This window comes from Aptenodytes forsteri, unplaced genomic scaffold, assembly GCF_000699145.1.
Source record: "Aptenodytes forsteri isolate BGI_AS27 unplaced genomic scaffold, ASM69914v1 Scaffold523, whole genome shotgun sequence".
Taxonomy (NCBI): Eukaryota; Metazoa; Chordata; class Aves; order Sphenisciformes; family Spheniscidae; genus Aptenodytes; species Aptenodytes forsteri.
The window spans coordinates 104,511-122,829 of NW_008794159.1; the positions used below are offsets into that span (position 1 = coordinate 104,511).

An 18,319-nucleotide genomic window follows, 5' to 3' on the forward strand; every position below is an offset into this window, starting at 1 on the left:
CTAATCATAGCACAAAAGTGTGTGTCTGTATTCTGCACGGTCAAATCCTTTTAGCCTTACTTTCACCATTGTGAGCTTGACCTGTGGGCTTCCAGCTTATGCCAGTGCAATTGCCATGCCCTTGTTGCCATGCCCTCATTGCCAGGCCCTTTGACTCACCACCTCCCGTAGAGCGGGTTGAGCTAACCGTGAGGTTTTCAACACTTTTTGTATCTTGCACATTTCCTGCAAGAGGTGGCAGAAAAATGTGTTTCCTGAGATGAAGTAAGCGAAAAAGAATAGCTACAAAAACCAGACCAAAAGAACCGAAAAAACCAAGAAAAAGAATAAAGCTGTTCAGCAGCTTCCTGTTTACCAGCGGCTCAGATACAGATTTATCAGCAGCATTGCTGAGCTCTCCTCACACCTCCTCTTGGACCACAGCAGTGTAGAAGGTGTGTGTCACCCCAGCAAAACTTCTCTTCATGCCCCCAGCGAGAGCAGAGGCCTGAGGGAAAACGTGAAAGACAGGACAATGCTGTGCAGACACCTGCTTTGAGATTGTAGCCACTGTGGTCTAGATGGGAAGCACCAGCGGGACGGGACCATTGCCCAGATTTCACTGCGTGATGCTCTTGTGCTGAGTGCAGCCTGCCCCAGGGAGGCATCACTAAAGGCACGCGACCCCTCCAAGGGGACCTGCTGCCAGTGGCAGGGTGCAGGTTTGAATCCAGGGTCCCTGAGTCACCATCCTGGTCTTAAACCACACAGGCTTCCCTGTTTTAAGAGCATGGTTTCATATGTTGAAACCCTTTTTTCCTTTTACTATCTGATAAGCATCTAGAGCTGCTTCCACAAGAGGCTCCTGCGGCAAGAGCAGAGCTGTGCTCAAGAGGCAAAAGTGGGCACTGGTGGCCGCACGGGGAATTTCCCACCCTGCAGCCCCCCAGTTCCTCACAGACCCTGGGCAGGCACAGCCTGAGGCCAGCCAGGAGACAGAAGTGGTGCAACCAACGCAGCGTGGCGGTGCGCCCTCAAAGGGGAACCGCTGGTGCCTGGCCACGGGCAGGCACCAGGCTTGCACCCGGGAGCACGTCTGGCGGTCTGCACCACGCGCCGTGCCCTGTCCCAGCCCCATGTGGTTTACCTGCATTCCACAGAGGCAAAAGGCAAAAAGTAGGGTTAGGCGGCATTGCTGTGGTGGGAGGAATCCGGCCCAGTTTCTGTGATCAAAGGGGAACCGCTGGTGCCTGGCCACGGGCAGGCACCAGGCTTGCACCCGGGAGCACGTCTGGCGGTCTGCACCACGCGCCACTGCTCGCAGAGGGCAGACAGTACAAACGGGGCCGAGCCCAAACCCTGCCAGGAACCAGCCTAGCCATTTAACCGAGTAGCTAATTGAGTGCCCTGTCCCACACCCCAGCCCCATGTGGTTTACCTGCATTCCACAGAGGCAAAAAGTGTTGCACAGGGTTAGGCGGCATTGCTGTGGTGGGAGGAATCCGGCCCAGTTTCTGTGCTGGAGCTCACAGACTTGACACCTGAAGGGTGAGCGAGCCCTGAGAAGAAAGCCCTGAGCGTTGACAGGAAGGTGTGTTGTGTTTTTCGGTGGTCTCTTGACTGGCGCTGCCTGGCTGGGTGCCGAGAGCAGACCTGTGCTCTGGCTGGGCAGTGAGGTTGCCCCCTCTGCAGACTGGGGCACTTGGGACCGGGTGCTGCTGGGGCAGGGTGCTGGCTCCGGTGGCCCTTTGCTCCAAACCAGTATGGCCAGTGCCAAGCTCTAGTGGCGAGCACTGGGCAGCCAGCAGGCACAGGTAGCCTTGATAAGCTGGTGGAGAAACATCAGCTTACACCAGAGAGGGAATTATGTGCCAGTCAGTGTAATTACAGTTGCTGGAAAGCACTAGAAGGAATAAGCAGCCTGCAAGAAAATGAAAAGAGTAAGAGCCGATACAGATTGGTTGAGAAGCAGCTATGTCAAATCAGCCTCAGTTACAGCCTCATGCCAGTCGGGCAAACCAGTACCTCAAAGCTAGCAACCTTTCTGAGCATCTCAAACAACATTTACGTGGGTGCACAAGTGGTCAGGCAGTCAAACTCCTGAGCGGTCACTGATGGACAGGAGCGCTGCCCAGAAGGGTCCTGCAGCCAGGGCTGCACTCTGCCCCGGCACAAGCCAGCGTGCGCATTACTGCTCTGGATGAAGGGCTGGTGCACGTTTTTACTATTTTTACACATGCCACCACCTTGAGAGGGGGTGAAAATGTACTGGGGAACAGGATGGCTGCTCAAATTGACCTTGACAGATCAAAAAGCCTGGGAGCGATGGGCTGCAGTTCATTAAGGACAAGCGCCCACTTCTGCACATGGGCAAGTTCAGCCAAGACCACAAACGCAGGATGGGGAAGGCAGCACTTCTGGAGAAAAGGATCTGGGGGCCTGCATCCAGCATGAGAGAAGCGTGAGTCACCAGTGCTACGTGACTGCAAAAGAAGACAGCTACCCCAGGCAGGTGGCTCTTCCAGTCCGCTTTGCCAGGGGTAAGGCCACAGCTGGGGCTCTATGTGTAGTTTTGGGCACTGCGATGCAAAAAAGATTAAGGAAAACTGGACAGCCACCAAAGGAGAACAGTGGCTACGATTAACAATTTAGAAAACATGACCTAAAAGGAAAAAGATGATGGAATATGAGCTATTAAGATTGAAGGGAAACCTGATCTTAGAATATTTTAAAGCAGCTAGAAGTAGCAATTGTTCCTCCATGGATAAGATAAATAACTGACTCAAATCATACCAGGAGAGTTTTAGATTAAGTATTGAGACAAATTTACTAGGAGTGAGTCTGGAGAAGCACTGGGATGGTTTGTAAGGAGAAGCTGGGGGGAAAGCAGGGGCTGTAGGAGCAGGCTGAACAATGGCGTGGTAAGAATAAGAGTAGGACCCTGCCCCTGCCTTCGAGACAGGGGATGGACTACATGATCTCCCAGCCTGTTTTCTGTGATTTCTCTGTTCTAACTCATTCTCGCTTGCATCCTTCTCTGTTCTCCACCCTTAGGCAAAGCAGTGTCAGATGCTAATCTCAGAGGTGCCCATGCACTGGTATACCGAAGGTGCGGGACAGCAAAGGCTTAAAAACCTAAGTGCTTTAGGGTGAGAAAAAAAGCATCAGATAGGGGATAGATGAAGAGTCTTGTTCTCAAAGACTCCATACGCAAGAGATGTATTTGTTCAGTTCTTTCTGTCCCACAATTACCCTGTTGTAAAACATGAGTGAGAAAATCCCACTCGCTGCTGACATTGTTATGAATGAGTTACTGTGCTGGGAGTTTTGCAACGCACTGATTTCTGCTTTGGTGAAACTAAGCGATTATGCAAGGCCACAGCTGTCAAAGCCATAATCCGTGTGGCTTTGGTGCCAGCAGTGAAAAGCAGAGCATGGAGCAGAGTGAGCTGTTCCAGACCTCACCAAGCACCTCCAGCTGCTTCTCCTGTACAAACTCAGCAACAGTTTTTGGAGGACTCTCTGGCTCACAGCTTTTTTTTCTGCACTGAGCATCTGCTGCAGGAGAGAGAGACAGAGCAATGCTAAATAGGTTTTTTGTATGCACATTTGTACATGTCTGCATACACAAGCACTTTGTTACAGTAATACAACTCCACTTTGGTGGAGGGTGTCAATATTTTTGCTGACCCAGCTGAAAAGAAAACTAAAAATTTCTGTCTGCTATCAGCAAAACAGACACATTTTAGTTCTACTGGAAATTTTTTGAAGCTTTGAAGTCTGCCTGTTTTTGAGGAAGAAGGGTTAGAAGAAGAGGTTATTTATAAAAAAATGCTATATTTGAAAATGACACATTTAAAAATGAAAAATGGCAATGTTTTGTCTGCAACTTGTTAGAATAAAGTATTGTGACTCTTCTTCATTTTTTTTCCTCTAATTTGGAGGGGGGGATCCCCCGCCAAACAAATTGGCACTTTCAGAGATATTTTAGTCAACCTAAATATACCTTTTTGATGACAAAAAACCCGATCACTCAAAATCTCACCCGGTCACAAAATCTCACCCACCTCTTTGTACACAGGCATACAAATATGTTATCCCCATTAAGAAAGGGAAACAAACCATTCTGCCACATGGCATATTTGTACCTCTACACTGGAAAAACACTGATTAAACAATTTTGATTAAGACAATGCAGTCCTACTAAGATGGTGTGTTGATAGCTGATGCTGATAGACCCAAACATTGTGGCAATAACTGAAACAGGCAAGGATTCCTCAAAAGACAGCTCCTATGCGGGGTTTCCTCCTGTACCTCCCAGGTGACTGCCAGCCCTGGGCACCCAGGGCTTTGTGTAACCCTTGTCCATCCTCGCTGCCCTGTGAGAGAAGGATGCAAGGGATTCACCGAGGGTGCTACAGCTGGGGAAGGGTGCTTGCTGGTCCGTGCAGGCAGCAGAGACACTTGAGAGAGGGTTGTTGGGGCAGAGAGATGGCCAGGAGGAGGAATTTGGGGTGGAAGGTTCATCGAGGTGCTACCTGCCACGCTGCTCCCACACTGTGGAGGACATGCTTGCCCCAACCCCCTGCCTCTACCTTCTCCTGCGAAGCCGAGCTGTCATCATTGTTCTTCCCATCAACAGTGATCATTGCTGGTATTTTACAAGCCATTTTAGCTGAGCAATCCAGCGTCTCTGAACATCACATAGCCCCTGTTGCAGTTAATCCTGGTTTTGTTTCCTCTGCTGAACTAAGTCACCTCTTCCCTCCTTTCCTAATATGACAGAGTAAGCTCTCTGAGATGTAAAGTGAGGGCTGATTTGAAAGGGAAAGGCCTCTTTTTGACTAAGAAGCTCCTCTTATTCTGCTGTTGAGCAAAGGCAGAGGAAAGTGCTCTGCTTGGATAAAAGCGCCTGACGCGGTTGGTTACTGCCGCTTTGAGATGGGTGGAAGCAGAGCACCGCACCGAGGCAAACTTGCCCTCCACTTTCCAGCCGGGTGCTATGATAGTGAGCAGATCCAGGAAATACTTGGTCTTTTCTTGGGAAATATCCTACCAGGTACGGTATCTCACTCTGCTTTTATTCCCATCTTTTCCTAATGGCTGCTACACCAACACCGGAGCCTGTGCTGTGGTGTCAGAAAGGTGCCTCCCATCCACCTTACCAAACAGCCAGAGCCCATACCAGGGCTCGTGGCTGGCGCTCCTGAGGCCAAAGCAAGTTCTTGCTGGTGGTGTCTTCTGTTGCAACCACAGTTTCCTTTCTGTGTTCAAACTCAATTCATCTAGACCATCCGTAGGAAGAAGGAGAGGTTTCTACAAGAGCAGGCATAGCAGTTCTGCAGCAGCTAAGCTGGCTGTTACCCTGTCCTGGTTTTGGCTGGGACAGAGTTAATTTTCTTCCTAGTAGCTGGTACAGTGCTGTGTTTTGCATTCAGTATGAGAATAATGTTGATAACACACTGATGTTTTAGTTGTTGCTAAGTCGTGCTTACACCAGGCAAGGACTTTTCAGCTCCTCATGCCCTGCCAGTGAGAAGCTGGGAGGGGGCACAGCCAGGACAGCTGACCCAAACTGGTCAAAGGGATATTCCATACCCTCAGGGACTGGCTGGGCATCAGTCAGTGGGTGGTGAGCAATTGCATTGTGCGTCACTTATTTTGTATATTCTTTTTTACCATTTTTTTCCCCTTCCTTTTCTGCCCTATTAAACTGTCTTTATCTCAACCCATGAATTTTACTTTTTTTTTTCCGATTCTCTCCCCCATCCCACTGGGGGAGGGGGGCAGTAAGCGAACGGCTGTGTGGTGTTTAGCTGCCTGCCGGGTTAAACCACAACATACCCCCAACGCTGAGGAGCTGCAGTGGTGACACAGGATAAGAAAACCCTCCAGGACTAATGTTAGAGACTGAACTAGTGTGCACGGGTGGTCCTCCAGTGCCAGTGAATATATCTGGCTGTAGGAGCTGTGGATGTGGCCATGCTGTTTGCCTCACAGCAAGATTCGTTTTGGTTGCAGCATTTGCCACAGCCTTTCCATTTAACATGGGGCTTCAGTGGAGCATCACTTTCCTGACCTTCGGGCTCTGAGTAGTTTGGGGGAGCGGAAGTCTGCGTTACTCTGATGTGCTGGTCACTTTTAGGCTGACAGTGTCTTCAGCTATACGAAGCATTGCATGTTTTTTTTCCTCACTGAAGCAACTATTCTGACAGAAGATAAAACAGCAGAAACTGTAACTTCAGAGTGTAAATACAAGAACCACTGCTGTGGCGATGGCAGCAGGCACAGCTAAAGGGGAAGCATGAATGGCATGGTGCACAGTCTCGTGGTGTGAGATTCCCCAGCACCCGCTGGCTGCCTGAGGCTGCTGCGGCTGCTGCAGGCTGGCCCTGACAACCACCACCAAAACATAAGAAGACAAACTAGAAGGCTCCTCCTACAGCAACATTTTCCCTGTGTTTTTTAACCTGAGTGATGACTGAGATGCCTGTGCACTGGCAGTTTCACCAAGGTGGTGATGCCACACGGCTCTTCTCTCCTGCAGCTCATGGTCCTGGCTGAGTGCACGGAGCGTGGCGCGTGGCACGGCTCTTGCACCCAAACCCAAACTGGCCATAGTCTGGGGCACTAGAGATACCAACAGTCAGTTGTCTCTGTTTTGCTGTAGGTATTTCTCACAGGAAAGCCCACAAGAGTATGGAGAGATGTTGCTAGCACTGGTATTAGTGTCCAGCTAAAACTCAACTGGAGGGATGCTGCAAGGCAGCAGCCAGGGTTGCTGGAGAAGGGAGGTCTAGGGTAGATTTCGGACGGGTTCTTAGCAAACAGATCTGAGACCTCCCTGTCCTCTGGCTCCCACCCAGCACCTTGGGAGCACCCCCGAGGCCCTGGGAAGGACTGCCCGGTGCCTGCTATGAGAGCCCCCGGGTCAGGCATCCCCTTCACACACTTAACCAAGGACCATTTTACACCAGCTGTCTTGCTCTTCTCCCGCAGGAAGGCTGCTCCACATCCCCAGCGCCCCCCGAGCAAAATCCCTTCAGCCCAAGGGACAACCTGTAAATATTGCTCTCATATGCCAGTGCTTTCTGTAAGGTGAGACAACTCTCCTTTTTGCCAGCCATTTCCTCGCTGGGTTGTCTGTGTGTAGCAAATGCATCCCTTCCACAACTTTGCTTCACCAGGCTGAGCCCAGCTCTCTTGTGCTGCTCCTCCTGCCACCTTGAAGCCTCTCTGCACCTCTTTCTGTTTGAGTTCAGCACCCCTGAGGGCAGGTGACCTTCAACTTCTGTGTTCATTTTTTACCGCCTCTTGCTGGTTTACCACATTTTCTGTTTTGTTATCCTCCTCAGATGAACTTCAAAGGGCTGTTTGTTGGCTTGGTAGAAAATCTGTTTGCCTGCATGGCCCTTGTGTAACTCAGGATGTGGTCAATGCTACTCACAGACTGAAAAAGTGTCGGGAGGGATACAGGGCATTACAGCCCGGCTCATAGCTGATGGTGGAGAAAATCAGAAATGCGTACCTCCCATCCTCCTCCCACCAGATATCCTCCTCTGAGCTTTCAAGGGAAGTTTAGCATACCTACAGCTTTCAGCACCCCACATCTGTGAACACACTGGTGGTTATTTATCTCTACTGCCCTCCAGCCCAGCAGTGCTCTGTCTGCCCGTGCTCCCCCCAAATTACCTGTAGGAGAGTGAGTAGGGCTCAGCATGGGGAGAAGAATAAAATCTGGTTCCGGTTCTTCCCTGTCCCCCAAACCAGGCATCTCCCATTAGTTTTCATCATCATAATTATTGCCCTTTCAGCCAACAGTTCCCAAGTCCACCCCTGTGCTGTGGGCCTCCCCCCCCATCCTCCCTCATACTTGCCGGTCAAGGACAGCACCTTTCCAAAGCCATATTTGTCATCGCCTAAACCTGTCTCCGCTCCTTTCCTTTCACTGCCTTCGACAAATCACATCCTCCGTTGCCTTTAATGAATTTGGTTCCTCTGTTGAGAAAAGCTTGGGGGATAGCTGTGTGTCAGGAACACCGACCACCCCAGAAGTGGCACAGGCACATAAACCTTTCTGAAAGCCAGGCAGGGACAGGGACTCAAACGTGTATATCACTTCTCAAAACACAGTAAAGCTGCTCTTGGAAGTGTTACACAAGACTGTAATTCTGCTGTTTCCCTCCCAAACACTGGCACCATCACAATTTTTCCTCCCTCTCCTTGTTACCAAGCTGTTACTCATACGCCCAGCGCAGTCCTCTCTGGTTTGCCCAAAGTACAGCAGCCAGCCATCCTCCAACCACAGCAGTCGCCAGGCCTGCTCACTTGTATCTTATCTTTTCTTGATGAGAGCAGCCCTGCCGAGAAGGACTTGGGGGTACTGGTGGATGAAAAGCTGGACATGAGCCAGCAACGTGCGCTCGCAGCCCAGAAGGCCAATCGTATCCTGGGCTGCATCAAAAGCAGCGTGGCCAGCAGGTCGAGGGAGGCGATTCTGCCCCATGTAGCTCTGGTGTGCAAGTTCAAAAAATGTTCCGGTACTGTGGTGAAACCCAGGTTGGGTGACAGCAGCAAATGTTTGGAATTTACTGCCATGCAGGCTGACTGTTTATTTTAATAGGTAGCTTGGCTTTTCCAAGGTTGTTGTAGGGGGGAATCCAAATTAAAGCCCTAATTCATGAGAACATCAATGATTAGAACAATAAAGCAGGTTCCCGAACAGAATATGCAGAACAGCAGTTCTAACTGGGTTGAGGGTCAGTAGGTACTGGCACTTATAAAAGGGCAGGGCCTGTTGCGACAGGACAAGGGGGAATGGCTTTAAACTAAAGGGGGGTAGATTTAGACTAGACATAAGGAAGAAATTTTTTATGCTGAGGATGGTGAAACACTGGCACAGGTTGCCCAGGGAGGTGGTAGATGCCCCATCCCTGGAAACATTCAAGGTCAGGTTGGACGGGGCTCTGAGCAACCTGATTTAGTTGAAGATGCCCCTGCCCATGGTAGGGGGGTTGGACTAGATGACCTTTAGAGGTCCCTTCCAACCCAAACTATTCTATGATTCTACGATCTGCCATATGCTTGTTTGGGGCTCTTGGGCAAATCTCTTGCGTTCTCTGTGCTCCTATAAATCAGGAAAACGGTGCTTGTTGAGAATAATGGATGAAAAGCATATCATTTGGCTGACTTATAAAGCACTGCAGTTTACAGTATTATACAAACCAAAAATAATTTAAAGTTGTTGAATAAGATGAAAAAATACAAGCCTGTCCTTGTTTCAGTATTTTGTCCTTGGCCATGTATCCTAAATGCACTAAAATATACTTAAAAAAACCCCAAGGTAGCAAAGAAACTCTGAAATATCTCCACTCGAATAAAAGCTGCTTAAAAAATGATTGCAAAGAGGTATCAGTACCTGCGAGTTCTTATTTTGCTCAGAAAGTTAATACATGACTAATGGGGACGGACATAACCACACTGCAGTATACAAGTTTATATTAGCTGAAGGAAACAAAAAACTAAAATAATGCGACTTGGAAATTATATATCAGCTTCCATAAAAAGTTGCAAATTTATTAGGGTGTGTTTTGTGGTGGAGACATCTGAACTTTTAAATTTTTCATTTAAGTCAGGGGTGGCTGTGAAGAAGGGGGGGTTAGCAAACACATTAAAAGGAGAGCACCTGTTCATGTGCTACCTTTACTGTCTTCAAAAAGAGCCATATTTGATTTTTGTTTTGCAGAATGTGTTTGTAAGCCCTTTCACCTCTTTTCCTGTTTACCGCAGCTACAAAACCTTCTATTTGCCTCAAAACTTATTCTGTAACTAGCAGCTGCCCATTTGACACCCACATATCACCGAATCTCAGCCATCTCCACAAGCGATGGAATAAACGTCCTGGAAACTCCTGAGCCCGAGAGAGGAAAAGGACACGGTCGAAGGAGAAGGCGACTGGGGCCGACTGAGAGAGTAGAGGCTTCTTACTGTCAAAGGTAAAATCCATCCACATTTAATGTGCTTCTCTTAAAAGTAATGGGCTAACTTTGGCAACCAGGGGAAAAGGACCTGCAGCAGTTATCTCTCTCTTGACACCCTCCGGAAAACTGCTTTTTCAGTTTGACTGTTTTGCCAACTGATGTGGAGAGGGGAGAAAACGGAAAATGCTGTCATTGGCATTAGTGGTGTAAAGGAGGTCTGAAAGGCTGAAGTGGAGCATCTCCAGTTTCTGCTCAGCCCAGGAAAAACAATTCCGAATTTTGCCAAAATCAGCTGCATCATATCTATAAATCTATATCTATGTATCTGTATCTACCTATGTATTTATATATCTATATATCTATAACACAGTATTCATTATTTTTTGAAATTTTTTTACTTTTGGTTGTTGAATCTATGGACTGCTTTTAAGGGGTCCCTGACAGGCTGTTGTGTTTAACCCCAGCCGGCAACATAGCCCCATACTAGCTACTATGAAGAAAATTAACTCTACCCCAGCCAAAACCAGCACACAGGCAATTCAAAGCAAGCCATTGCTGCAATGCTTACAGTCACAGTGTGTTGGGGTCATACATCAAAAGCATTAGCAGGAAATATTTTCTACCCATATCTGTTGCTGCATGAACAGCCATTATCTAGTGACTCAACATCTCGATATTTAGGGGTTTATGCATGAAAACGAAGTTGAAATTAATAACGCAGATATCCTACCTACAGCTGAAAACTAAACATAGGAAAGAATTACACTATCAACGTAGACGGCAGCACTGCTTTTCTCTCATCACTCGTTATTTCTGAACAAGGAACTCCGTAGGGTTGAGTGCTGTATTTGTAACAGGTTTCTCTGCATTGCACATGCCGATCGACTTTGGTAGAAACAGTCCTGGTGCCCCAAGAAGCTGAGGCAGGTCAGTGAGGCATGAGCAGCATCCATACCTGGAGCAGAGGGCAAACACTTACTCCAGCACCCCTCTGTGCTGTGCATACGGATCCTCCTGTTTCCCTGCACAAGGTGGCACAGCCAGGCAAGAAGGGGTAAATTCTGATTCCTTCCCCATCAATACGAAAATTTTCACCGTTCTCTCTCTTTTCATATACCCAAGCAGCAATTTTTAACTCAGGAGAGTACGTCCTCTACTTTTAATGGATTAATCACTGTCATTCATATTATTGCTACAGCTTAATAGCAATGATTATTACAAATGATTCTTCCCTCCTGGAAACTCTGTGTCTCTGAAGCTCTTTCAAGATGTGATCCACCTGTATGCAAGCATAACATAGGTGCGGTGCACAATAAACATGCAAATATCTTAGCAGTGACAAGGCAAACTCCTTTGAAATACTGTCTTTTGAAAGAACCATTACTTCTTAAAATGTGAACACTTAACTCTGTAAACCAGACCCCCTTTTATAGGGGTCATGAAGTGACATCTGAAAAAAAAAAAAGGTGGCTAAAGCACTGACTCACTTTTGGAGAGCAGGTCAGACTATTTTAAAGCTGTCTTCATTGCAATTCTTCAGAAATGACAGAGACGAAACACCCCCCTCAGATTGTTTTGGTTTTCTCTAAACTAGAAAACTAAAGTTGGGCAGAGCAGGCTGGAACGATAAACTGCTGTGTTTTAGCAATAGGCACAGGCAAGCTGCTCACCAGGTAACCCAGAGGTCAGTAGCAGCCTCGCTGCAGCAGCCCGGAGCTCAGCACTGCAAGTGCTGCTGTGTAGCCCTGCGAACTCCTTGCTGCTGCAGAGGTTTTTTTGTATGCGATCCTGCACCTACCCATGGCAAAGTAGCTTACATGTCTCTGCACTCCGTGCCAGTATGTAGCCCTGATCAGCTCAACTAAAAATGTGGCTATGCTGCTGGGTGATGGCTTCTTCAGTCAAAACACTTTTATAAGGGTCTTTATGCTACAGGCAAAAAGGTTCCCCACCCCAGGCAGCACAAGAAAATCCAGATTCGTAGATCAGATGCAGGTTTTGTACCATTTTGCACCATTACGACTATTCAGAGCACGAATTTTTCCCTGCCGCTATAATGATAAGGGGCTAACTCACTGGCCCTGAGGCAGTTTAGGGGAACTGAGAGCATCCCAGTGCTCACACTTATGCATGTATAGGAACGATTGGCAGGCTGCAGGTGCAGCCTTTTGGGTAGTACAGCTGCTCTCGTCCAGCCAGTGAGACCAAGACTGCATTTTGCAGTCTGCCTGGAGGCTGACCCACGGGCTCGATTCGGCACAGAGAGAGGCAGAAGCCACCCTGGGAGTCCTGTGCCAGGACAGCCAGCCATTTATCCCTTGCTCTTTCCTGCACAGGTATCTGAGATGAATCCCACAAGCCAGTTCCTTGGCACAACAGAATATGACTATGGATATGATGAAAACACTGCTCCGTGTAATGAAGGAAACAGCTTTCACAGGTTCAAATCCATCTTTCTGCCAATCCTTTACTGCCTCGTGTTTGTCTTCTGCCTTCTGGGAAACTCCTTGGTCCTTTCGGTTCTCCTGACCAGGAAAAGGCTGACGACAATGACTGACATCTGCCTGCTGAACCTTGCAGCCTCTGATCTCCTCTTTGTTGTGCCTCTCCCTTTCCAAGCCCACTACGCTTCAGACCAGTGGGTTTTTGGCAACACCATGTGCAAGATAATGGCTGGCATTTATTACACAGGTTTTTATAGCAGTATTTTCTTTATAACCCTCATGAGCATAGACAGGTATATAGCAATTGTCCATGCTGTCTATGCCATGAGGATACGGACAGCCTCTTGTGGCATAATTACCAGTTTAATCCTGTGGCTGGTGGCTGCCTTGGCTTCTGTACCCAACATCATGTTCAACCAGCAGCTGGAAATTGAGCAGTCTGTGCAGTGTGTCTCCACATACCCTCCAGGCGACAATACCTGGAAGGTTGCTTCTCAGTTTGCAGCCAATATCTTAGGCCTCTTGATTCCCCTTAGCATCCTCATTTGCTGCTATGCCCAGATACTGAAAAACCTGCAAAAATGCAAAAATCGGAACAAGATCAAGGCAATCAAGATGATTTTCATCATCGTCATTGTTTTCTTCCTCTTCTGGACTCCCTTCAACATCGCACTGTTCCTAGACTCCCTGCAGAGCCTGCACATCATCAATGACTGCAAGGCAAGCTACCAGATAGCCCTGGCCCTGCAGCTGACGGAAACCATCTCCTTCATCCACTGCTGCCTGAACCCCGTGATCTACGCCTTTGCCGGGGTGACATTCAAGGCCCATCTTAAAGGACTACTTCAGTCCTGTGTCCGTGTCTTCTGCAGCCCTGTCAGAGGCGTGGGGGCTGGTCGGTTGTTTCCAGCGCCCACCCAGCTCTCTGGCTGCTCTGACAGCACCGGGGTCCTGTGAGCCCACCTGAGCTGCCTTCTTCTGGTGCGAGAAGTTGGCCTAAGCTCTGACATGGCCTTGGAGGTTGTACCATGTGTGCAGCATCCTCTTGGGAAGACTAGTATATCTAGGCCTCCTTTTGGGATATGCTGTGAACTACGGCACAGTAAGTGGCAACGTTAGTTTCCTAAGAGCACCGGTGCGTTTGTAAGACGGTGACTCTACAAGCTTGCCACAGAATGATTTGTAATTAAGTTTTAGAGCTCTTCTAATACATTTCAGCAAGCAGGGTGCTTCCTCTAGCACTTATTTTCTCCTCTGATGGAAGCATCGTTTCTGCCTCACCCCCAAATATGCTCTTCCTTGTGGAAGTTGTTCCATACCTGAATCCCTACATCCCTGGGAAAGGCGTGGGACACCCCTCCTGGAGGTGGGGAAGGGGACAGGCATGGGATTACTTCACATCGCAAAGAGGGAGTCACCTCAGCCACTGCACCGTTCCCCCTTTGCTTCAGCTACCAGATAAAGAGGCCCTTAAGCTCAGGGTCCTATCGCTTTGCTGTGGGACGCTCCCAGGGGCACGGCCGGGGGGGCCCTGGAGCTGCTGCCACCCAAAGCAGCCTTTGGTGGTGATGCCTTCAGAAATAGCAGAGCAACGCCTCCAGGTGCCCCCTATACTGGCCACTCGTAGAAGCCCATACATTTGAATACTCGTCATCAAAGCAGGCTGGTAGCCTGCATCACCACTGGAGGTGTGGGCCCTCCAATTCTGTGCCCCCAGCGCTGGCTCCTAAATGCAAACAACACAAAATGGCATGTAGCACGTAGGCTCCGTCTCTTTTTCCATACATCATTATTTTCTGCCATTTTAGAAATGTTTACTTTGAATAAACATATTAACTGCATCTTTTTGTGTCTTGGCTCCTGAAAGTCTTTCTAATGACTCACAAGCCTAGATTAGGATAAGGAAAGGTTGTTTTTACTGATTTTTGATTTTTGAGCTGGTATCACGTAAAATACATCTGATGGAATTGAGAGGCACCCTGGAGCTCTTCAGCAAAATACATCTTGCCTCCACTTTCCTGCTGAGAAAGATTCGTTCTCAAAATCCCAATAAAAATTCACAGTGCAAAAATTACATTTATGTTGAGGTAAGATTACTGTAAACAAAATTTTAAAAGTTAAACAAGAGAGTACCTGAAACCAGGAAAAACACAGGCTGGGTATTGTCAAAGATTGTATTTTCTAGGGTAATAAAAAATATTACGTGTTTTCTTAGTTCTACCTTTCCTTCTGAAAATATAATTGTATTTTTTTATGTTTCCTAAAAATTTCAAATACATTTCTAACCGCAGTGCCAAAATATTCTTGCCATTAGCTACATAGTATAGAAAACACTTCTTTAATTTATGATAGTGTAATTAACATTTCTAGGTTTTATTCCTCAATGGAATGTAGCTCAATTATCATATCATTTTACTTCTTAGAAGACTTCTAGGTATTTAGAAACAAAGCCCTCTGTTCATCTATTTCTGTGGGGTTTTTGTACTGTGCAGGCACTTTAATGATTGAAAAGAAATATGGGCCAACATCTCAGGTCAGATATCTTCCCCCTGTGGCCAGAATTCTGGAGTTTGGATAAAAGTATTTCTGTTTAAGATGTTCAGTGACATTTACCATCACCTTACCTGTTGACGTTTCAGATGCAAATGGAAGGGAGAAGAAACAGAAGTTATATATATATTCTTTTTTAATTGGTATTTTGAGAAGAAAGGAAGATGGAAATGTTTTCTGGCCAGCTCTCACACACTGGCACTTTCCCCATGAGCTGCATCACTGCAGCTTAGACAGCACAAAACTTGGCAGCGAGGAGCCGAGTTTCCTGGCTGCAGGGAAGAGACACAACTGACATCGTTGATCAAAGAGGGGGCCCCAGTCCGATCCAGACTGCATGGGACTTACTTACAGAACCAAGGAGCTGCCTTCAAGGATATAAAGTATCTGTGGAGAGTCCCCTGCACTTTCTTAGGCCTCTAGATCTCAGGGAATGGCCATTTCATACCCGGCAGCTTTTTTGGCACCTTTTCTTCTGATTGAAATTGGGCACGTGTGAAATGGCAAACAATTTGCCCCGATCACTTTGTTTTGTCAACAGCTGTGCAAAAAAGACCAAAACCAAGCAAAGACTGCTTTTAGGTAAAGATAGTATTCAAGGACTCTCTGGTTTTAAAACACAGATTTGGATCATATCTGCAATCTTGTTAGTCAGAAGAAATAATGAGGAATAGGGGATAAGGTCCCTAAATTCTTATTTTTCAATAATAGTTTATTTGCCTTGCTGAATTTCAAATTTCAAAAAGACAAGACGGTCAAAAGCACTGTAATTTTTCAAAGATCATGCCCCTTTTCAGGTTGCTATGTCATTCAAAGTGATATGCCCCAGATACGCCCCAGACATGCACAATTCTTTCCAACACCATCATGAAATTCTGCAAGTGTGAACCTAAAAAGTCCCAAAGAGACTCTTGCATCATTAATGCAGCAATGTTTTCAGCAGTAGACTAGGATTCTCTCTGGGTTACAAGACAAGGGCCAAACTCTTTGGTTTCTATTATTTTTTTGTCCAGCTCCCACTGAAATCATGCTCTGTGTGTGTGTGTGTGTAATAGCAGAATTTAGCCCCAATGATATGTGAAGCCTTAATCAAAGAAGTAAAAAAGTAGGTTTTGCTGGACTCACTGTAGTTTCTTCCTCCTCCTCCTTGTCTTCCACTGCTGCGTTTCAAAGACTGGTATTTAAGAATCCAGAAGGGTAGATCATAACCCCCCATCCTCTTCTCAAGCACAGTCGATCTCTCACAGATCAAGACAGCAGATTCCTAGGACACTTTTCCTTTCAGAAGGCTCTTTCCCTGTCTAACGTGGCTGCAAAAAGGAATAATACAAGTAGCTATTTTGCCCCTTTTATTGTACGAACTACCAGAACAGAGACACAAACATACACAGCATCACCCTAAGTATTCATACACAGCAGAGCTCTCAGAAGCATTGTGCCTCTTCTCTAAACATGAAATTTTATTTTTAATGTTGTAAAGCCATAGGATTTTATGCTACTCTTATATGCGATGGAAAGAATCTACGGAGACACTAAGCAATATTCAAAAATTTTTGCACTTCGATGCACTGAAACAGTTCTGGATAACAGCACTACACTAGTAGGATACTATTATGGAGTTGGTACTGCCATTTTTTCTGTCACACTTTTTTTTTAGGTAGAAACTTGTCAACAACAATCCGCTTGCTTCTGCAGGTGTAATATTCTCCCTGGAATAAAGCAGGTATCAGATGCGCTATTTCCTCAGTTTCAAGGGTTCTGACACAAAGTAACATTGGTAAAAGAATTTTGCAATCTACTCATAAAGCCAGTTTTTGTGTGCTGAGATGTTGTCAGCTGCAAATACCACTGCAAAAGCACTGAGGAACATTTGGGTTTGATGTCACCTCGATTTCCTGGTGCTGTGTGTGGTAATGTGAATATATATGCCAAAATATCTAGCCCAATCTTGTTCCATTAAATTAGTGGAAAGTTGATTGCTATTCTGGAGAGGATGGAATGAGGAAATTATTGCTGTTCATAGAACAGATCTCCTCATCAGATGTTGCACAACTAAAGCAATTAATGTTTCTCCAAGGACCAAGCTGTAACACCTACCATTAATATCAGATTGCCAGCTAGAGTGCTAAGTACCACTTTTCATGTTTAGTAACATTTCCTTAGCTAGTTCTAAAATGTGTCTGAACCTGCTTGAACTTTTTAGCTATTGGTTTTCATCTGACGTGTTTCACAATCCTCCACTTTCCTGTTTCATGTTTCTCTGCCCTTTTGTAGTATACCTATGACACTATGACAGGTAAGTCTGATCTTATTCTAGTCCAAGACCACTTGGCAGTGTGCAACAAAACATCCAAATGTGCACATCCTCAAAAACACCTCCCAGACCTTTAACATAAATAAAGTATAATAAAACTGTGCAAAGCAGTGCAAAGGAAAACTGGGAGAGTTAGAAAAGCAAGAACATTATGTAAAATGTGGAGCAGTTGGTGATTCCTCCCGGCTTTTCTCCAGCCTGCGATTGACAAGTTCACAGCTTTTGTAATGTTCCACAGTCCTATTGACTTACCATGGGACAGCTCAACCTTAAGAAGATGTGAATTGAATTTTAGATGTGTCACATTTGGCCCACCTCCCCAGGCTAGGGTCATGAGAAATCTGATTTGATGAGGGCTCCTGGGAGATTAAAAAAGGGAACACGGGAGATCATTCTACAGGACGAAAAATCCCTTGAAGTGAGGTTCTGCCTATTCAGGAACAGTACTTGGAGATTGTGCACACTCTTGCTCTCTGCCTCCTTGGCCCCATGAAGCCCCCCTCTTTCCATAAGGAAAAATGAAGAGCTGCACCTGGTGTGAGAGCAGCGTCAAGTGCCAGTTTGTTCTGTGTTGGCATCAGGATTTGCCCTTATCGTCTAGCAGGTGTAGAGTTCTGTGATCTAGCTAAGGGGCTATGCCCTCCCAACAGGAACAGTGACAGAAGGTCAAGGGAGACAACCCACAGAAGTTGTAGAAAATGTCTACTTTTGTTGCCTCCTCCACTTCTAGGGAGGAAAATTGAATGTTAATTACTGACTAAATACTGGAGTTTCATTGTTGTGGTTTAACCTCAGTTGGCAAGCAAGCACCACACAGCCGCTCGCTCACTCCCCCCCTCCCAAGTGGGATGGAGGAGAGAATTGGAAGAGTAGAAGTGAGAAAAACTCATGGGTTGAGATAAAAACAGTTTAATAATTGAAATAAAAGAATAATAACAGCAATAATAATAATAATGTAATAATAATAATAATAATAATACACAAAGCAAGTGATGCACAGTGCAACTGCTCACCACCCACCGACCGATGCCCAGCCAGGCCCCGAGCAGCAG

At 46.6% G+C, this 18,319-nt stretch overlaps 1 protein-coding gene across 1 annotated transcript; it reads left to right on the forward strand.

The window, feature by feature from the left end:
- Positions 1-12,274: 12,274 nt before the first annotated feature.
- Positions 12,275-13,360, forward strand: LOC103899942 (C-C chemokine receptor type 8). The gene has a single exon (XM_019472363.1). It carries the CDS (start codon positions 12,305-12,307, stop codon positions 13,358-13,360), a length of 1,056 nt encoding a protein of 351 aa, XP_019327908.1. The 5' UTR covers positions 12,275-12,304.
- Positions 13,361-18,319: the final 4,959 nt, after the last annotated feature.